The 22,675-nt window shown below is 41.3% G+C and overlaps 2 protein-coding genes across 2 annotated transcripts in view; one reads left to right on the forward strand and one right to left on the reverse strand.

Moving 5' to 3' along the window:
- MACROD2 (mono-ADP ribosylhydrolase 2) overlaps positions 1–3,815 on the reverse strand; it is a 2,305,531-nt gene extending 2,301,716 nt beyond the window's left edge. Inside the window, exon 1 of the mRNA XM_070382044.1 lies at positions 3,522–3,815. Within this exon, the coding sequence (XP_070238145.1) occupies positions 3,522–3,567 (46 nt within the window). The 5' untranslated portion in view covers positions 3,568–3,815. The remainder of the gene's footprint in view (positions 1–3,521) is intronic.
- A 10,119-nt stretch (positions 3,816–13,934) lies between these two features.
- Positions 13,935–22,675, forward strand: part of SEL1L2 (SEL1L2 adaptor subunit of SYVN1 ubiquitin ligase) — a 119,404-nt gene continuing 110,663 nt past the window's right edge. The window contains exon 1 of the mRNA XM_070382140.1: positions 13,935–13,981. The gene's annotated coding sequence lies outside the window, so the exon portion shown is untranslated. The remainder of the gene's footprint in view (positions 13,982–22,675) is intronic.

Below are 22,675 nucleotides of genomic sequence, written 5' to 3' on the forward strand. Positions count from 1 at the left end.
ACAAAAACAGAACTCATATAGTATTTTTATACCAGTACCACCATCATTGTTATTACTGAATGACTTTAGAAACATTAGTTTCCTTAAAGCATAACTGAGATCCAGGAGATGAGGGACTGAGCAAAGTGAGAATAGCAACTCCAAGGGGAACCCTATGGAAGGAAAGCTACCTTAGGGTAGAAAAGACTTTAATTGTTATAGGCTGAGAAGAGGAACCCAAAGACACTGAGAAACTAAACATACCCAAATGAGCATAAATGACAATACAAGATCTCAAAGAATACAGATGATACAAAGAGCACAAGCAGATGGGTTAACCTTAGAAACCAAGAAAAAAAGTGTTTCCTCTAAAAAAAAAGGAAGAAAGCGGAAAACAACGGACATGTAAAGAAAGAAAGAGACTATGGAGAATGATGTTAGGGCTGTTCATGTGTTCATGACATGTATTTTCTCCATGAATAAAAAAGGCAATGTCAGACTTCTCTGCTGGTACAGCGGATAGTTATCTGCCTGCCAATGCAGGGGATATGGATTCAATCCCTGGCCCAGGAGGATTCCACATGCCACAGAGCAACTAACCCTGTGTGCCACAATTACTAAGCCCGCACCCCCAGAGCCCGTGCTCCACAACAAGAGAAGCCTCCGCATTGAGAAGCCTGCTCACAGCAACCAAAAGTAGCCCCTACGCTGCAACTAAAGAAAGCATGAGCACAGGAACAAAGACCAATTGCAGCCCAAAAAAAAAAAAAAAACCAAGAGAATGTCATCTGTTTAGTATAGGAGGTTGGGGTCTTGGTGAAAAAAGAAGCTTGAAGGAAACAGTAAATATGAAATAATCACAGAGGAATAAAAGTGATGACTGGTGTTTACCAAAGCACAACCATAAAAGCTCAGATCACTAATATGGAAATACTGCAATATCAACAATCAGGATCAAAAATATTACACAAGCAACTTGTACTTTTTAGTATCAGAGTATATATGGGAAAGCAACCTGACCTCTGTCATTCCATTTACTTAAAAACTCAACTACGGACACGAAATAAGACAACAAGATAAAACATTGAGATAATTTAGCTTTCAGTACTTAAAATGATAGCACACATGGAGTGCTTTTGAATTAGGGGGTGCAAACTATTAGATCAACATCATTTATTTAACTTATGTGGACTTGAGAATTCCTTACTTATTTAAACAATGACACATACTGGAGGCGACAGTCATATATACAGTCTCTTCAGTTTTACACAAAACTTTTCCTTAAGGGATGTTTCAGCTTTGCAGTTATACTTACTATATGATATACTGAGTTAAAATGTGTTTATAGAATGCCTTGACATTTCAATGAGGTAGGTAAGCCTTCCTTTAGATTTAAATAATAGCTACAAAAATACGATAATACCCTCTTCAGTGCAATTCAGAAGAAGGTAATGTGTTCCATCCTTAATACTACGATCCTGGAAGTCCTTATCTCCTTCTTGATGGTACAACATAAGATAGACAGAAATTTTATTGAAATATAGTTGATTTAAAATATTATATATACTACATATTCCAAAAATAGATATCCTAATTAAGACACTGACACACTAAAACGTGTTCAAGGCCATAATAACTTTCTCTTTTAACATTCAACTTCATGCAAAAATAGGTTAGTTTTGGACAAGAGAAAAATTTACTTTGTTAAATGCCTTCTTTAACCGTGTATTTGCTTCTCTGTTAGGATATATTAATTTGGTAATATTTTCTCCTATTACTACAAGTAAGAGAAGAAAAAAATCAAGACATTAAAGTTTCTAAAATGCTTGTTTATCACAGTCTAACAGTGTAGATGTTAAATGAAGGACTATTATAACATTGTGACTTTAGGAACATTATTATGGAATAAAGATAGTTCTTCAGTAATTGCTATAATTTCATTAATTATTCATCTATTGAAAACAATCTCCATGTCTTTCACTATTCTGCCTTCATTATTATCAGTAATACCCAACCTAATATTTCAAGATTATCAATAAAAATGGGCATAAAAGATTTTTCAAAGCTTATAAGGTAAATTGTTGAAATTCAAGTAACTTCTACTGGGAAAACAAAGCAAAATTATTTTACACTACTTTATATATCAACAGCATTTGTTTTGCAACACCAAAATTCAGTTCTATATATGTCCATAATCATTAAAATATAATTAAATGGTACACAACCTAGTCTGTCAATATTTAAAGACCCTTTTAATTGGGTCCTTCAGTTATGCTATGTCAATTCTTGCCAGTAGTTAATGTGGAAAAAAGAATCCCTATTAATCCCTTTATTCATGCACTGTTTGAAGTAAGCCTTATATTAAAGGATTCTTTTTCCACATTCATTCCCTTTCTTTCATCTGCTGCTTGGCCTTATTTATAAAGACCAGGAGCTGCAATAACAATCCACAGGTTTTAAACATCTATCATCAAGGAAATCAACTTTCACTCTAGTCACTCTTTTATCCTTGCTCTATAAAGAAGGTAAGGTACTTAGGAGAGATTTGCAGTTCTGTCATTCGATATACTAAGTTTAGTATATATCTTAGCAGTACCACTGCAAGTACTTTTTACTACATTTCTGTATAATTAGCTAATTTTTAAAAAAGAAAGAAAAAACTGCAGAGACTCTTGGAATATTGCCTAACTGATGCCAAAGAGAAACAAGGAGAAGGGGAGAAAAGATAGTTGAGTCGCACATTTCAATGTCTTATCGACCTCAATGCCGCCGTCAACCTAGCTGAGGTGGGCAAGCTTGGATCTGCACAAAACTCAGGGGTGGGCTCATTCACTGAGTGACTTTAGTCTCACAATCTTACTCGGAGCAACTTCAGACCGTGACGGAATAGAGGAAAAGCACTGCGGAGAAAAACCCATTCGGACTTCTCCAAAGACACCTAGCCTCGCGGACCAGACACGCTCGCTTTAGGATTCCCCGGAGATCCAGGTTCCAAAAGTCACACTGCGGCGGGCGCAGGAGAAAAGGCCCTGACTGAATACCCAGAGGCGGGGACGCCCGTCCAGCGGAGCACAAGGGAGCGAGGCGACGGGTGACCGGCTGAGGCTCCGCGGGAGCGGGGCAGCATCAGCAGCTGCAGTCCGGCCGTCGGCCGGCGGGCACGTGTCCGCGGGACACCGAGGCGGGGAATCCCAGAGTGCCGGCTGGGGTCCGGGCACAGGGCGGGGGGCTTGGGGGAGCCCGGCGGAGCCCAGGGGCCGCCGCGCAGAGGTCCGCGCCGGCGTCCCGGCGAAGGTGACCGGGCGCAGCGGGAGGCGGAGAGGGGCGTGCGCCCACACGTGCGCGAGCCGCAGGTGCCCGGGGGCGGCGCGTGCACGCCGGCGTGCGCGCGTGTACACACACGGACCTGCGGGAAGGCGGCACCGGCTGGGCGGACGAGAGGCAGAAGCCGGGCGGAGCGCGCCGAGGCACACACAGACCCCTGACCCCCGCCCCCACCCCACCCCGCCGCCCGACCCCCCAGGACTCGACGGCCGGGTTACCTTTCTCCTCTCTCCACACCTTTTTCTTCTTGTTGCTGGGGTACATGTTGCCGTGGGGGTGGCTGGCTTTAAGCTGCAAGTTCCCCAGGCTCACGGGCAAACAGGGTGTGTGTGGAGTGGGAGGGTGGGGAGGGGGCACTCGGGAGGGAAAAAGTGAAAGAGGCACCGGGTCCTGCGCCGCTCGCCGCTCGCCGCTCTCCAGTCGCCGCCCTCCTCCCTCAGCCCGCGCTCGGCTCCAGCTCCCACCCGCCTCAGCCCCACGGCCGCCACCACAGCAGCACCTCAGAGCCTGTCAACTAGGTCACGCCTCGCGCTAACCTAACACCCGCGTAGGCCCCGCCTCCCAGCCGCTAGCCAGCGCCGCCTCCCATTGGCTGCACCGCCCGCCGCTCTCCGCTTTCCAGCGGCCGCGCGCCCCGACTTCGGCCCCAGGGCGCAGGCGCAGGCGCAGGCTCGGGCCTGACGCCGGAGACGTTGGGGAGCTGGAGGGGGTGGAGCCAGGGCGCGAGGGGGCTGGAGGTGGTTCACGACTGGGGCGTGGCGTGGGGCGGCCACCCGGGAACTCTGAGAAGAGCTGGGCTTCACTCCGGTTTCGCTGCGCAGGGAGAACCCGAGGGCGTGGCCTATGGGGAGGGCCAGGTGCGCCAGGTGACTGCAGACGGGCAACGCTGCCGCAGGGCCTAAAGGTGTATATGTGGGAGGGATGTCAATCAGCACTCGCTCGCTCTCATCGCCCCGTCTGGACCGATTTTACCACAGAAACTGAAGAGTTCCTCGTAGTGGGCAAATATAACCGAAAGAAGGGAAAGGATTAGGTGATGATTCCAAACCATACACTATCAGCTCCTCGACCTTGTAGTAGAAACTATATATTTCACTCGATTCGGTGAAGTCTGGAAGGAACAGAGGCAAAATGAACTACTCAAGAGTTTGAAGACCCGGGGAGGAGTGAGCAGCCAAAACTTTATATAGAAAACTGAAGAACTTGCATCAAAGCAAGTTCAAGTGGATGTTAATCAAAGTCCGTCATCTTACTTTTCTCTCCGCCAGTTGCTTCAGGTAAAGCTGCTGGTCTAAAGCGTTCGCTTGAATCTGGGCAATACTAGTCTGCACGTGTTCTGAAAACCCAGTTCTACTGAAGTCCTCCATAAGAGTAGGGTGACCTAGAATTTAGAGGAAATTTGGTAACCCCCTTCCCAAATTTATGGTGTTTCTAAACGTCAGACCGTCTACAAGACTGATTTGATGAAAGTGGTGAATCCGCATTTGATAATTGAAGTGCTGTGGCATATGGGCTGTAGGTAAGTCAGATGTGTTGCTGCTAAGTCACTTCAGTCGTGTCCGACCCTGTGCAACCCCATAGACGGCAGCCCACCAGGCTCCCCCGTCCCTGGGATTCTCCAGGCAAGAACACTGGAGTGGGTTGCCATTTCCTTCTCCAATGCACGAAAGTAAAAAGTGAAAGTAAAGTCGCTCAGTCGTGTCCGACTCTTCGCGACCCCATGGACTGCAGCCTACCAGGCTCCTCCGTCCATGGGATTTTCCAGGCAAGAGTACTGGAGTGGGGTGCCATCGCCTTCTCCGCAGATGTGTAAGAGCAAGTAATTATTTGAAACACAGTTTCTTTTAAGAGAAGAGAGGGGGAGGCCCCACTTAGAATTGTAAAGAATGAAATGTTCTGAGTAACAGGACACTCATGAAAATGATTAATAACACAGGTAAAATTTTTTATTGTGACAGTGCTTCTGTTTTTCTTTTAACACTGTGAAACACTAAAAAATTGAGAGAAATAAGGAAAGCTTCAAGAAGGAAGTGAAATTTGAACTAGTAATAAAAATACTCATTTACTGGCAGTGGAAATAAAAGGTGAACTCTAGTAAAGGGCACATTACCAAGGCAGAATCAATAATTGGTAACGAAATAGATTTGGGGAAGAGAATGAGAAAGAGAATATAAGGTTTCATGGTATAATTGAGGAAAACAGCAATATGATTAATAATAAAGTGAACAATACAGAAACAGTTTCAATTTTGTGAGAAAAATATTGAATTCTTGGTTAGAAATACACAATGTTATGTGTTTACAGGAAAGTGCATTATACAGGCACCATCTCTTCTGTTACAACAGAGAAGCTTTTACCACCCCAACCCAGAGCCAGGCATTCCACCTGTGCTTTCTTAGGAATACTACACTATTGATTATCCTTTATCTCATGTTGAGTCATAGAACTGGGACCATCCATCAACTTTTAAACCTTCTCAGATCTTTACCATGTTAAAAAAAAAAAAAAAGAAAGAAAAGAAAAGTTCCTTCTGTGATCCTACACCCACTACTACTAGCAGAAGCTATAGCTTCTTCCTTTCAAAATATTGTGTGTGTCCATTTTCTTACATCCACTTTCTGCTCTGCAGTTCACTCAAATCTGGGTTCTGGGTTCTATCCTATAAATCAACAGAAATGGCTATTGCTAAGGTAATCAATGACTTTCATGTTACATTTAGTGAACACTGTTCAATCTTTGTCTTATTAAATCTTTCAGCAGCATTTAACACTATTAACCTCTTATTGCTTCTTAGTTGGTAAAGAATTTGCCTGCAATGGAGGAGACCCCGGTTCGATTCCTGGGTCAGGAATATCACCTGCAGAAGGGATAGGCTACCTACTCCACTATTCTTGGGCTTCCCTGTGGCTCAGCTGGTGAAGAGTCCTCCTGCAATGTGGGAGACCTGGTTAGATCTCTAGGTTGGGAAGATCCCCTGCAGAAGGGAAAGGCTACCCACTCTAGTATTCTGGCCTGGAGAATTCCATGGACTGTATAGTCTATGGGATCACAAAGAGTCAGAAACGACTGAGCAAGACTTTCACTTAAATTTGAGTTTCCTCCTATCTGGTCATTCCTTTCAGTTCAGTCACTCAATCATGTCCGACTCTTTGCGACCCCATGGACTGCAGCATGCCAGGCTTCCCTGTCCATCATCAACTCCCAGAGCTTACTCAAACTCATGTCCATAGAGTCAGTGATGCCATCCAACCATCTCATCCTCTATTGTCCCCTTCTCCTCCTGCCTTGAATCTTTCCTAGCAACAGGTCTTTTCGACTCGTTTCTTCACATCAGGTGGCCAAAGTATTGGAGTTTCAGCTTCAACATCAGTCCTTCTAATGAATATTCAGGACTGATTTCCTTTAGGATGGACTGGTTGGATCTCCTTGCAGTCCAAGGGACTCTCAAGAGTCTTCTCCAACACCACAGTTCAAAAGCATCAATTCTTCGGCACTCAGCTTTCTTTATAGTCCAATTCTCACATCCATACATGACTAATAGAAAACCATAGTTTTGACTAAATGGACCTTTGTTGGCGAAGTTATGCCTCTGCTTTTTAGTATGCTGTCTAGGTTGGTCATAGCTTTTCTTCCAAGGACCAAGCGTCTTTTAATTTCATGTCTGCAGTCAACATCTGCAGTGATTTTGGAGCCCCCAAAAATAGTCTCTCGCTGTTTCCATTGTTTCCCCATCTATTTGCCTTGAAGTGGTGAGATCAGATGCCATGATCTTAGTTTTCTGAATGTTGAGTTCTAAGCCAAGTTTTTCACTCTCTTTCACTTTCATCAAGATGTTCTTTAATTCATCTTTGCTTTCTGCTATAAGAGTGGTGTCATTTGCATATCTGAGATTATTGATATTTCTCTCAGCAATCTTGATTCCAGCTTGTGCTTCATTCAGCCCAGCATTTCTCATGATGTACTCTGCATGTAAGTTAAATAAGCAAGGTGACAATATACAGCCTTGACATACTCCTTTCCCAATTTGGAACCAGTCTGTTGTTCCATGTCCAGTTCTAACTGTTGCTTCTTGACCTGAATACAGATTCCTCAGGAGGCGGGTCAGGTGGTCTGGTATTCCCATCTCTTGAAGAATTTTCCACAGTTTACTGTGACCCACACAGTCAAAGGCTTTGGCATAGTCAATAAAGCAGAAATAGATGTTTTTCTGGAACTCTCTTGCTTTTCCGATGATCCAGAGGATGTTGTCAATTTGATCTCTGGTTCCTCTGCCTTTTCTAAATCCAGCTTGAACATCTGGAAGCTTATGGTTCACATACTATTGAAGCCTAGCTTGGAGAATTTTGAGCATTACTTTGGTGGCGTGTGAGATGAGTGCAATTGTACAGTAGTTTGAACAGTCTTTAGCATTGCCTTTCTTTGGGATTGGAATGAAAAGAGACCTTTTCTAGTCCTGTGGCCACTGCTGAGTTTTCCAAATTTGCTGGCATATTGAGTGTAGCACCATCTTTTAGGATTTGAAATAGCTCAAGTAGAATTCCATCACCTCCACTGTCTTTGTTCGTAGTTATGCTTTCTAAGGCCCACTTGACTTCACATTCCAAGATGTCTGGCTCTAGGTGAGTGATCACACCATGGTGGTTATCTGGGTAATGAAGATCTTTTGTGTATAGTTCTATGTATTCTTGCCACCTCTTCTTAATATCTTCATTCCTTTACAGTCTCCTTTTTTGCCCCATCTTTCTTTTCAGTCATTACATTTTGGAGTTCATTGACACTCAGAACTAGAACTTCTTATCTCTTTTCACTTTTTACTTTGAATAATTTCATCCATATTCATGGCTCCATTTATAACTATAATTCTCAACTAGGGGCAATTCTGTCTCCCTTGGGGACACAAGCAATGTCTGCAGGCATTTTTGGTTGTCACACCTGAGGGAAGAATGCTACTGGCATTAAGTGAGTATAAACCAAGGATTCTGCTATGCAACCTGTATGCACAGTATAGTCCCCCACAACAAAGAATGTCAATACTGCTGAGGTTAGGAAATCCTGAGTTACATCAATGACTCCCAAATTTATTATTTCCAGGAAAACTTTCTTCTTGAACTTTAGACCTATACATGCTACCATGTACTGGATCTTAACTTTAAGAGGCAGTGTTACCCACTGGTAAAAATGCATGTGGAGCCAGTTCATCTGAATTCAAATTCTAGGTTTACCCTTATTGATTATGTGACTCTTGGCAAGTTACTCAAGGTCTCTAAACTTTTTGGGGAGGGGGGTTGATCTGTTATATGGAAATGAAAATATAATATCTACCTTATAAGTCTGATGTAAGGATTCAATGAGTCAAAACACAAAGTGACTAGCACATAGTAAATGTGGCAGAGATGCTCACTAATACAATGTCTTCTTTCTTGGTCCATAACAAGACCATATTTTCTAGTCTCCCTTGAAGTTGGTTGGCTTCTCTGATAACTCAGCTGGTAAAGAACCCATCTGCAATGCAGGAGACCCGGGTTCAATTCCTGGGTCAGGAAGATCCCCTGCAGATGGAATAGGCTACCTACTCCAATATTCTTGGGCTTCCCTGGTGGCTCAGCTGGTAAAGAATCTGCCTGCAATGTGGGAGACCTGGGTTCAATCCCTGTATTAGATCCCCTGGAGAGTGGAAAGGCTACCTGCTCCAGTATTCTGGCCTGGAGAATTCCACGGACTGTATAGTCCATGGGGTCACAAAGAGTCGACACGACTGAGAGACTTTCACTTTCACTTGAATTTAGTTAGTACATATGACTGCATCCTGGGTCAGTTATGGGACAAAAGTTACCTATGCCACTTCCAGGCCTAACCATCAGACCATCTGTGCACTCATTCATATTCTCTTTCTTTTCCACAGTAATCACAGAAACAGTACCTCAAGAAGGAAGAAACTTAGATCCCTGAGTCACTGCTTGAAGGAGTATCTCTGGGCTCCAAGGAGTACCACATCAAGCTATGATGTAAATAAGAAACTTATGTATTGTGTTAAGGCATTGGTAGTTAGAGGGTCCTTGTTTCAGTATTTAGTTTTAATTACTCTGACAAAATACCATTGAAAAGTGTTCAGTTCAGTTCAGTCACTCAGTCGTGTCCAACTCTTTGCTGCCTCATGGACTGCAGCACATCAGGCTTCCCTGTCCATCACCAAATCCTGGAGCTTACTAAATATTAATATTTAATATCTCAGAAATATTTGAAATGTACCATGTACCACACTGATCTTTCCCCTACTCTTAGACCTCTTCTAGCATCTTCATCCAGAGAAGGCAATGGCACCCCACTCCAGTACTCTTGCCTGGAAAATCCCATGGATGGAGGAGCCTGGTGGGCTGCTGTCTATGGGGTCGCACAGAGTCGGACACAACTGAAGTGACTTAGCAGCAGTAGCAGCAGCATCTTCATATCTTTGAATGGCTTCTTCACCCATTTCAGTTGAGCAATATAGAAACCTAAACACCATCCCTGGTACCTCTTTAAACTTTTCTCTCATTTCAAATGAATGGCTATACTTCTCAGTTTTATTTCCTATACTACTATTCTTGAATTACTCACCCTTCCAATAGCACTGCAGTAAGCTAAGTCTGAATAAAAGACTTCCTTACTGTCTGTCCCCCTGTCGACTTTTGCCTCTCTTCTGTCTATTCGATGCCCCCCATCTAGAGTTATCAAATGTGATCAAGTCATTTCACTGCTGTAGCTCATTAAGTGACTTTCTGATGGCCTTAATTATAGATTGAATTGAGTTTCCCCCAAAATTCATATGTTGAAACTCTAGCCCACGATATGGTTATATCTGGATATAGGGTCTTTTGGAGGTCATTAGGGTTAAATGAGGTCATAAGGGTGGAGCTCTAATCCAGTAGGACTGTGACCTTAAAAAAAGAGGAAGAGTTCACATGCTTGCTCTCTCTCTCTTCCCCCTTCCCCCTAACTCCACCATCCTGACTCCACTGTCCCCCATCATGTAAAGACAAAGTGAGAAGGCAGCTATCTGCAAGCCAGAAAGAGCCTTCGCAAGAAGCAGATGACGCTGTACCCTGATCATAGACTTCCAGCTTCTAGAACTGTTAGAAAATTGATTTCTGTTGTTCAAGCCACTCAGTATTTTGTCTTGGCCACCCAAGCTGACTAAAACCATCATTATTAAAACTGAATCATTTAGGAGTGACCCTCACTGCCAATTCTGCTTTATCTTATGCCATGCTTCACCCTGCCACCCATCTCTGATTCCAACCATAGCAGCCCTGAGAGCTTTTCAGCTCTTTGAACAAATCTTATTCTCACCACATGGCCTTTTCACATGTTTATCACTATACCTAGGACATGTCATGTTTAGCCAACCCATTCTTGTTCTTCAGAGTATAGCTGGCAAAATTCTCTCCCTGGCAAAGCCTTTGGTGATTCTGACCCCACCTGACCTCTTCACACAGTTTTCCCTTATGTGTCATCAGTACTAATTCATTTTCCTATAAGACACTTTTCACAGGTTTTTTGAGATTATTTTATTAATACTTATCTTTTACTCTAGACTTAAACTCTCTGAGGACAGGAAATATATCTTGTTGCTCACCATTCACAGAAAATGCCCAACACCTGGTACATAATAAAGGTTTATTGAATTAATGAAATGTAAAGAAGCATCTGTAAAGAAATGTTAGCAAAATTAAGGAAGAGTATGTGAGACCAAAATGGGAGACCCTAATTTTAATGTGAAGACCAAGAGAGGAGCTAACAAATAAAATTATTGTGAACACCTCAAAGAGTGTCACCATTCATCTTTAGCATATGGCAGATTTTCAACACGTGAATGAATGAGCGAGGACGCAGTGGAAAAAGAATGAGAAGTTTATTCAACAGTGTAGAATATTACTTGCAACTCCATTTTCAGAAAAACCAATACTATATTTTCAAGAAGAGGTTAATGATCAGAAATGTCAGATTTCTCACAGAGATTAAGTAGGATAAGAACTAAGAAAAGATAATTGGGTTTTTTCGTCTATGTAAATTAGTGAAAATAAAGGCAAATAGTTGAAGAATAAGTGAGAGGCAGCAAGACAGGAGCAGTGATTATAGAGTATTCTTTTGAGATGTTTAGAGGCTAAAAGATAAATAGAGAAGATATTAATAGCAGTAGTAAGGATACTAGAGTCAAAAGAAAATTTTTCTAGGAGAGATGAAGAGTTTTTAAATTAAGAAGAAAATTGATACAAAAGACTGAAACAAAAAGAAAAAGAGAGAGACAAAAGGAAAAAAGAAGAACAAATGCTAAATAGATTGAAGTACCAGGGAAAGTAAATGTGGATAGAATCAAAAGTGAGAGAAGTTTGGACATGGAAGGAAGTCGAGGGAAGATAGGTCAAATGGCCATGGTTTGAGTGAAAATAAAAAGCAACATCATCTGCAGAAAGATGCTGATAATTCTGGATCCAAATGGGGACTGCTAAAAAGATGGTATAAAGAACATTTAATGGATGACATTAAGAGTTTAAATAAATTTTATTTAGAGATTTTTTTTAAAGCACAGATGTTGCGACAGTTATATTTTGAAGTCCCTTAGTGAAAGGAAAACCCCACTCCAGTACTCTTGCCTGGAAAATCCCATGGACGGAGGAGCCTGGTAGGCTGCAGTCCATGGGGTCGCTAAGAGTCGGACATGACTGAGCGACTTCACTTTCACCCTTCACTTTCATGCATTGGAGAAGGAAATGGCAACCCACTCCAGTGTTCTTGCCTTGAGAATCCCAGGGACGGGGGAGCCTGATGGGTTGCCGTCTATGGGGTTGCACAGAGTCAGACATAACTGAAGCGACTTAGCAGCAGCAGCAGCAGCAGCAGTGAAAGGAAAAGATATTAGGGACTCTGGTAGACTAAATAATGATCCCAAAGATTTCTAGGACCTAATCTCTAGAACCTATGAATGTTATTTTATGTAGCAGAAGGAACGTTGCAGATATGACTAAGGATCTTGAGATGAGGAGATTATCCTGTATTTTGGTGGTCCCTAAATGTAATTGCAAGTGTCCTAAGAGGGATACAGAGGAAGATTAAACCACAGAAGAGGAGAAAGCAAAGTAATGGTTGTACAGAGATTGGAGTGATATAGTCACAAACTGAGAAATGTGGGCAGCCACTAAAACCTGGATAATTCCAGACAAAGAATAGATTCTCCCCTGAACAAACTAGCTCGGCTCTCTCTTTTTCTTAAACACTTTTTTTTTTTTTTTTTTTTTTGGCCACACTGGGTCTTCTTTGCAACACATGGGATCTACTTCCCTGATCAGGGATCAAACCCAGATCCCCTGCAGTGGGAGCTGGATATCTTATCCACTGGACCACCAGGGAAGTCCCTAGCTCTGCTCTTAATTTTGGTCCTGTAAGAATCCTTTTGGACTCCTGAGCTCCAGAACTGTAAATTTCTGGGGTTTTTGTAGTATTTGTCACAACAGCAGTGACAATAAAGGGAGTAAAGTAAACCTGAAAATTCAAGGCAATAAATACATCTGTTTCTGAAGTAATTATCTGAACACACTGTAAAAGTTGGGTATATTTTAGGTATGATTCCTCTACTGGCTCCTTTCTTTGGATAATGTTAATATTGTCATACCTGAATACTCGGGCTTCCCTGATAGCTCAGTTGGTAAAAGAATCCATCTGCAATGCGGGAGACACTGGTTCAATTCCTGGGTCAGGAAGATCCACTGGAGAAAAATACTCCAGCATTCTTGGGCTTCTCTTGTGGCTCAGCTGGTAAAGAATCTGCCTGCAGTGTGGAGACCTGGGTTTGATCCCTGGATTGGGAAGATCCCTGAAGAAGGGAAAGGCTACCTGCTCCAGTTTTCTGGACTGGAGATTTCCATGGATTGTATAGTCCATGGAGTCACAAACAGCCAGACACAACTGAGTGACTTTCATGACCTAAATGCTCATTTTAATATCTGGTCCTAGGCTTGAGGGTATTAATTTGTGAAATTCCCATATATTTTAAGATAGTAAATAAGGCATTTTAAAACACCTTCTATAAAAATGTTTAATGAACACTCTTTTTAAAATGTAATTGATTGAAATTTGACTTGGTCCCAGTAAAATGTCAGCAGTTCCTTACTTGAACAGAGAAGAAACATTTTCACCAAGATGGGGACAACAGTTGTCCATATGTTTCTTGTCCACTGTACCCTTGAGATGTTAGATTAAAGGATGATGTCAGGTTAGCTCATGTGCTTAGTTGTGCTTTCCCATAATCGCAGCTTGCACCTCTGGAGGTAACATAAAAACAAGAACTTCCAGCAACTCTGAAAAGAGTTGAGAGAGCAACTCCTACCTATTTCAAGCCTACCACTTATCTCTCACCAGAGAAGTAGCAAACTAGATATGGTTCCTTACCCACAGCCTGCTCTGTCCATCAGCTGCCATCATTCCAGGTTGAAAGGAAATTCCTGGCAGCTCATTGGCCCAAGAGTAAGGAAATTGTTGCTTAGCAACCAAGTCCTGACCCCTACAGGCCTGAAAAGAGGAAGCTTGTGGGCTGGCCACCTAGTTCTGCCTGTGTTACAGTAAGAAGGAGCTACTTAGAAGAAGATGAAGCCCTTGTTCCTGCTAATAGAGATATTGATAATTCTTGGGGTCACAATTAAAAGTAAGTTTTTCTGTCCTTACAGTTCTCTATGAGGGTCTTAGCACTAAGAGTGCAATCTGATTAGAAAATTGTAAATAACTTCACAATATTTCTAAGTAACACAATTTTTAGATAAGTACTTTAAAATATGCAATAAGGATAGATAGCAACGATACTCTCATTTAAGACAGTACCTGGGAAGGATATGTGTATATGTATGTGTATGTGTGTGTGAAAGAGAGAGAGAGAAAGAGATTAAAAGAGAGAGAAGAGGGGCAGACATTGAGCAAATCTATAAGAAAAGCATTATAGTAATTTTTATAGAGTAGGGATATTTGACATAGGTTGTTGAGTTTTGTTAAATCTAGAATATCATGAAGATCTAGTTCTAGAACTTTAAATGAGAATTATAGACTCAAAGGACTCAGAGTTTTAAAGTGCTTTAATTGATATTCTTATAGTCTCTTACAATTTTTCCACAATAACAATTCTATTTTCAAAGTTTCCATAATTCCTAAGTAGTTACTATCTTAAAATGGGTATTATTTTCCAGTCTTGTTTCTCTGGTCATTTATTGAGTTAATTTTTACCCAGTCCTTACATAATTTGCTCATGATGAATTCAATTTAAGAAATACTTATTTCCATTTAACCTAGGAGAACAAGGTTTGTATAACATCTGAAAGTTAATTGCTGTAACACACCACAACAATAGAACAAATGACAAAGACTACCTGGTCATCTTAATTGATGCAGAAAGAGCGCTTAACAAAGATCGACTTTCCTTTTGTATAAAAACACTCAATAAATAAGAAATCAAAACACCTATCAGCCTGATAAAGGGCATCCTCAAAAAACTGGCACCTAATATATTTAATGGTGAAACACTGAATGCTTTCTCCCAGTGGTCCCCTAAGATGTGGAACAAGACAAAGATGTCCACTCCTGCAATTCCTATTCAATATTGTACTGGAGGTTTTAGCCAAGGCAATTAAATAAGAGAAAGAAATAAAGATTGAGAAAGGAGAAGTAAACCTCTCTGTATTTACCAAAGACAGGATCTTATACACAGAAAATCCTAAGGTTTTCAATTTAAAAAATACTAGAACTGATAAATGAGTTTGGCAGGGTTGCAGGATAAAAGATTAATAGACAAAAATTTATTCTATTTCTATACCATCACAGTAAACATATCAAAATGAAATTGGTTCCATTCATAATAGCATCAAAATGGATAAGGTATTTAGAAATAAATTTAACAAAAGAAGTACAAAGTTCATCCTCTGAAACTGAAAAAGTTGTTGAAAGAAATTAAAGAAAATCTCAATAAATGAAAACACTTCCCACGTTCATGGATTGGAAAACTTAATATTGTTAAGATGCCAATACTCTCCAAATTGATCTATAGATTCAATATAACCCCTATCAAAATCCCAGCTTATTTCTTTGTAAAAATTAACAAAATCTGAAAATTAGTATAGAAATGAATGTTCTTCTTTAAAAAAAGAAGAGGACACATACTTCTTAATTTCGAAACTGACTGAAAAGCTGCAGTAACCAACACAGTGTGGTACTGGCATGAAGAGAGATTATATAGATCAATAAAATATTAAAAATTCAGAAATAAATCCTCACATTTATCATCAATCAATTTTTGGCAAGGATGCCAAAATATTGAGTTAACGGCGAAGGGGAAGAATAATTTCTTCAACATATGGTGAGGACAGCTGGAGACCCACCTATCTCACCCCAGTCAGACATCTACCTCACACTCTATATGAAAAATAATTCAAAATGGGTCAAAGACCTGAATATAATAGCTTAAGCTTTAAAACTCCTAGAAGAAAATATAGACATAAATCTTTTTGACCCTAGATTAGGCAATGATTTCTTAGATATGCCACCAAAAGCACAAACAAAAAGAAGAAAACCACAAACTGGACATCACCAAAATTAAACACTTTTATGTTTCAAAAGACATCATCAAGAAACTAAAAAGACAACCCACAGAATAGGAGAAAATGTTGCAAATCATATTCAGTAAATGTTTAGTATTAAGAATGTATGAAAAAATCTTGACAACTCATCAACAAAATAACACACAACCCAGTTTTTTTAACCCCATTTTTAAATGGGCTAAGGATATTCTTCCAAAAGATATGCAAATGACCATCAACTGCATAAAGAGATATTCAACATAATTGCTTACTAAGAAAATGCAAATCAAAACCACAATGAAATATTACATTGTATGCAATCATGTGACAGTCCTGGGTAAATCTAGAAGGTTGGTCACCCTCAGAAGGAGGCAATAAAGGAGAGAAAAGGTTGAGGAGGTGGAAGTGAAGATGGAGAGAGGCAGAAACCAGAGGCAAGAAGCAGGCAAGCTTGTACGCTGGTGTTTTCCAAAGGGGCCAGAACATGGAGTCATTCTCACCAGCTGATGACGCACCTTTCTACAAGCTCAGCATCCTGTCTTCCCCAGCTGAGCTTCGTTTAGGATGGCTATAATTTTTTAAAAAAGGAGAGTAACAAGATTTGGAAATGATGTGGAGAAATAGGAACCCTCACACATTGCTAGTGTAAAATGGTACAGCCACTGTGGGAGACAGTTTGGCAGTTCCTCACAAAGTTAAATTTAGAACTGTCATTTGTTGTTGTTGTTCAGTAGTAACTGAAGTTGTGGCCCACTCTTTGTGACTCCTTAGACTGCAGCATGCCAGGTTCCTCTGTCCTTCACTATCTCCCAGAGTTGGCTCAAATTCATGTCCATTGAGCCTGTGCTGCTGTCTAACCATCTCATCCTTTGCTGCCCCCTCCTCTCGTTGCCTTCATTCTTTCCCAGCATCAGGGTTTTTTCCAATGAGTTGGCTCTTCTCATCAGGTGGCCAAAATATTGGAGCTTCAGCATCAGTCCTTCCAATGAATATTGAGAGTTAATTTCCTTTAGAATTGACTGGTATGATCTCCTTGCAGTCCAAGGGACTCTCAAGAGTCTTCTCCAGCACCACATTTGGAAAGAATTACCATATGACTCATCAATTCCAATGACCCATCAATTCTATTACTAGGAATATCCCCAAGAGAAGTGAAAGCATATGTCCACACTGGAAGTTTGTATACAAATGCTTATAAAAGCATTACTTTTTATAGTTAAAAGATGGAAACGACCTCAATAATGGATGAGTAGGTAAACAAATCGTTGTGTATACATTCTGTGGAATATCATTCAACTATGAAAAGGATGAAGTACTGGAATGTACTACAAGTTGGATGAACCACAGAAACGTTATAATAAGTGAAAGAAGCCAGATACAAAAGGTCACATGTTATTTGATTTTCATTATATGAAATGTAAGTGAAATATCCAGAATAGGCAAATTCATAGAAATAGAAAGAAGATTAGTGGTTGCCAGTGGTTGCACAGAGAGACAGTGGGAAGTTATTTAATGAATATAGAGTGTATTTCTGGGCTAATGAAAAAGTTTTGAAACTAAAAATACATGATGGTTGTGAATACACTTAATTGTGTACTTTAAAATGGTTACTTGTATGTTATGAATTTCACCTCAATTTTTTTAAATGGTACAGTTCAGTTCACTTCAGTCGCTCAGTCGTGTCCAGCTCATTGCGACCCCATGAATCGCAGCCCGCCAGGCCTCCCTGTCCATCACCAACTCCCGAGGTTCATTCAGACTCAACGTCCATCGAGTCAGTGATGCCATCCAGCCATCTCATCCTCTGTCATCCCCTTCTCCTCCTGCCCCCAATCCCTCCCAGCATCAGAGTCTTTTCCAATGAGTCAACTCTTCGCATGAGATGGCCAAAGTACTGGAGTTTCAACTTTAGCATCATTCCTTCCAAAGAAATCCCAGGGCTCATCTCCTTCAGAATGGACTGGCTGGATCTCCTTGCAGTCCAAGGGACTCTCAAGAGTCTTCTCCAGCACCACAGTTCAAAAGCATCAATTCTTCGGTGCTCAGCTTTCTTCACAGTCCAACTCTCACATCCATACATGACCACAGGAAAAACCATAGCCTTGACTAGACGGACCTTTGTTGGCAAAGTAATGTCTCTGCTTTTCAATACGCTATCTAGTTTGGTCGTAACTTTCCTTCCAAGGAGTAAGCATCTTAATTTCATGGCTGCGGTCACCATCTGCAGTGATTTTGGAGCCCAAAAATATAAAGTCAGCCACTGTTTCCATTGTTTCCCCATCTATTTGCCATGAAGTGATGGGACCAGATGCCATGATCTTAATTTTCTGAATGTCAAGTTTTAAGCCAACTTTTTCACTCTCCTCTTTCACTTTCATCAAGAGGCTTTTTAGTTCCTCTTCACTTTCTGCCATAAGGGTGGTGTCATCTGCATATCTGAGGTTATTGATATTTCTCCTGGCAATCTTGATTCCAGCTTGTGCTTCTTCCAGCCCAGCGTTTCTCCTGATGTACTCTGCATATAGGTTAAATAAGCAGGGTGACAATATACACTTACTCCTTTTGACTCCTTTTGACTTACTCCTTTTCCTATTTGGAACCAGTCTGTTGTCCCATGTCCAGTTCTAACTGTTGCCTCCTGACCTGCATACAAATTTCTCAAGAGGCAGGTCAGGTGGTCTAGTATTCCCATCTCTTTCAGAATTTTCCACAGTTTACTGTGATCCACACAGTCAAAGGCTTTGGTATAGTCAATAAAGCAGAAATAGATGTTTTTCTGGAACTCTCTTGCTTTTTCAATGATCCAGAGGATGTTGGCAATTTGGTCTCTGGTTCCTCTGCCTTTTCTAAAACCAGCTTGAACATCAGGAAGTTCACGGTTCACATATTGCTGAAGCCTGGCTTGGAGAATTTTGAGCATTACTTTACTAGCATGTGAGATGAGTGCAATTGTGCGGTAGTTTGGACATTCTTTGGCATTGCCTTTCTTTGGGATTGGAATGAAAACTGACCTTTTCCAGTCCTGTGGCCACTGCTGAGTTTTCCAAATTTGCTGGCATATTGAGTGCAGCACTTTCACAGCATCATCTTTCAGGATTTGAAATAGCTCCACTGGAATTCCATCACCTCCACTAGCTTTGTTCATAGTGATGCTTTCTAAGGCCCACTTGACTTCAGTGCTTTGGAAAACAGCCTTGGAGTTCCTCAAAGGATTAAACATAGGATTATCATAGGATCCAGAAATTAAACTCCTAAGTACATATACAAGGAAACTAAAAACTTATTTCCATGCAAAAACTTGCACACAAATGGCAGCATTATTCATAGTAGCCAACAAGTGGGGAAAAGCTGGTCTTCACCAACCAATGAATGAATAAAAAGCTTTGATATATCCATACAGTGGAGTATTATCCAGCAATAAAGTACAATATAGATAATCATTAAAATATTGTACTAAGCCACAAAAGGCCATATATTGTGTGATTTCCATAAATGAAATGTCCAGATTAGGTACATCCATGGAGACAGAAAATAGTTTACCGATTACCTAGGGCTGGGAGGTGTAGGATACCTGGGGAGATTATAATTAAAGGACACAAGATTACTGATGGAGTAATGAAAATGTTCTAAAATTATAGCAATGGTTGTACCTATCTGTGAATATACTAAAAGCCATTGACTTTCAGGGAGAAAAGTATTTAATAAAAGTTATATGTCAGGGGTATGGGAAGAATATAATAAAAATTATATGCCAGGGATATGTGAAGAATATCTAAGACACAATCCTTATCCTTGAGCAGTTAAGAAGAAGAAAACAAGTTACAAGTGAATAAATTATAAAATGTTGCAGGTATTTGGCTTCCTGGTAGCTAAGCAGTAAAGAATCCACCTACAGTGCAGGAGACCTTGGCCAATCCCGGATCAGGAAGATACCTTGAAGGAGGAAATGGCAACCCACTCCAGCATTCTTGCCAGGAAAATCCCATAGATAGAGGAGCCTGGTGGGCTACAGTCCATGGGGTCACAGTCAGGCATGATAAAGTGACTAAGCACATAGGTATTTAAATAATAGCATTTATAAGGTACTATATATAGGGCACAAGTCAGGGAATGCCCAATTCTACCAGTTTGTGGAGCAGTCAGAGGGCTTCATAAACGAAATGGCATAAACTGAATCTTGAAAGATTAGTGAGTGTTCACTAAGCAGGCAAAAGAGGAAAACATTTTAGACTACATAAAGGAAATAAAGACATAGAGGAATAAAAGAGCATGGTCTATAAATAAGTATGGAACACAAAGTTTTGAGGCTGGAGAAGTAGGCAAAGACTATGTGATAGGCTTTGAAGCTTGGGTTTGATCTTGTGAGCAATAAGGAGTCATTTAAGAGTTTACTCATTGAAGAACATGAATAGAATTATGCTTTTTAAAAAAATGACTAGCAGTTGAGAGGTAGGTGGGTTGGCTGTGTAACTCTGGTGACCATGTAACCAGTTTAGTTCAGTTCAGTCGCTCAGTCGTGTCCAACTCTTTGCGACCCCATGAATGTAACCAGTAGCAGACTATTAAATGACCCAAACAAGAAATGATGAGGACTTCAACTATAGCGACAGCAGTGGGGACCAAGGAGTACTGTAGATGGAAAATAAAACTAAAGACAGTCATAAGAGTCCAGAGTGAGAGCGTGCCTGGAAGATGAGAATAACCAATAGTGCCAAATGCCAGAGAGAGTAGGGAAGGGAAATAAAGGCCAGCGAGTGAACACTGGATTTAGTAGCTGGAGAATCTTTACATTTCCAAGACACTTTTATCAGAGAAGCAGAGAAAAACTTGATTTCAATTGGTAGGAGTGAACAGGAGGAGAGCGAGTAGAGAGAGCCATGGTGAGTACAGAGCTCTTCTGGGATTATCACACTTCACAGGGTCAGAGGCGTTTTCAACAGATCATTTATCGGTTGCAGGTATATAAAGACCAGGGAAGAAGTTCAGAAGGGAGAAGTGAAGTGGAAATCGCTCAGTCGTGTTTGGACACGTGTTTGGACTCTTTGTAACCCCATGGACTATACAGTCCATGGAATTCTCCAGGCTAGAATACTAGAGTGGGGAGCCATTTCCTTCTCCAGGGGATCTTCCCAACCCAGGGGTTGAACCCAGGGTCTCTCGCATTGCAAGTGGATTCTGTACCATCTGAGCCACAAGGGAAGCCCAAGAATACTGAAGTGGGTCGTCTATCCCTCCTCCAGTGGATCTTCCTAACCCAGGAATCGAACTAGGGTCTCCTGCACTGCGGGCAGATTCTTTACCAACTGAGGTATCATGGGGGAGAAAACAGTTGCTTTCCAAGCAAGTGCTAAAACACCTAAAGGTCTATATGTAAAATCAATCCTTAACCCCACTCTATTTTTTCTTCCTGACTCTCTACCCCTAGTTTTCAAGGCAAAACAGATCTCACCTTTTACATTAACATTCTAGTCAAGGCTATGGTTTTTCCAGCGGTCATGTATGGATGTGAGAGTTGGACTATAAAGAAAGCTGAGTGCCAAAGAATTGATGCTTTTGAACTGTGGTGTTGGATAAGACTCTTGAGAGTCCCTTGGACTACAAGGAGATCCAACCAGTCCATTCTGAAGGAGATCAGCCCTGGGATTTCTTTGGAAGGACTGATGCTAAAGCTGAAACTCCAGTACTTTGGCCACCTCATGCAAAGAGTTGACTCATTGGAAAAGACTCTGATGCTGGGAAGGATTGGGGACAGGAGGAAAAGGGAACAACAGAGGATGAGGTGGCTGGTTGGCATCACCGACTCGATGGCCATGGGTTTGGGTGAACTCCAGGAGAGGGTGATGGACAGGGAGGCCTGGCATGCTGCGATTCATGGGGTTGCAAAGAGTCGGACATGACTGAGCGACTGAACTGAACTGAACTGATACCTTGCAAGCTTGCATATTGCCTTCTTATGCTTTTTTCACTTATATTCATTTTACTTTGACTTCACTCGTGTGAAATTATTGAGACAGGGATGATGCCATAACTGCAATTTTTCCTGACTCTGCATTCACCTCAGGAGCATTCTAAAATAGTTACTGATCTTAGGTTTCCCTTTTAGTAAATGCTCAAAATGAAGTAGTTGATGCTCATGGAAAGACTGAACAGTCTATCCCAAAGTGAGCCTTAGAAAATGGAAATAAAACTAATGGTCTGTTTTCTCTCTATCCACCCTACCTGTTCAGCTGCTGGTTTAAGAGGTAATATAAGGTACATAGGGGCTTCTCCAGTGGCTCAGTGGTAAAGAACTCACCTGCAATGCAGGAACCACAGTAGGCCTGGGTTGAGAAAATCCCCTGGAGGAGGAGGGCATGGCAAGCCACTCCAGTATTCTTGCCTGGAGAATCCTATGGACAGAGAAGCCTGGTGGACTACAGTCCATAGGGTCACAAAGGGTTGGACACTACTGAAGCAACTTAGCACGCATGCACACATAAGGTATATAACTGAGGCAGAAAGAAGACATTGCCAGAAGTTCTGGCTCTAGATCACTCAGGATCCAAGGTTTCTCTATCCTATCTCACTTTCTGATAGTAATTTCTCACTATCATAAGCTTCTACAATTTGAAAAAAATAAAGTAAAAGTAAATTAAAATACACACTAAAATAGAAAGTTCGCAGCAACTCTCTCCACTGTTACTCTCCCACCCAGCAACTGTCTTTCCCAATTGAAAAAGGCAAGAAGCTCATTGATCTCACTCTAATCAGAGGTCAGAAAGCAATTGCCTAGCAATCAC

This window comes from Bos mutus, chromosome 13 (genome assembly GCF_027580195.1).
Source record: "Bos mutus isolate GX-2022 chromosome 13, NWIPB_WYAK_1.1, whole genome shotgun sequence".
Taxonomy (NCBI): Eukaryota; Metazoa; Chordata; class Mammalia; order Artiodactyla; family Bovidae; genus Bos; species Bos mutus.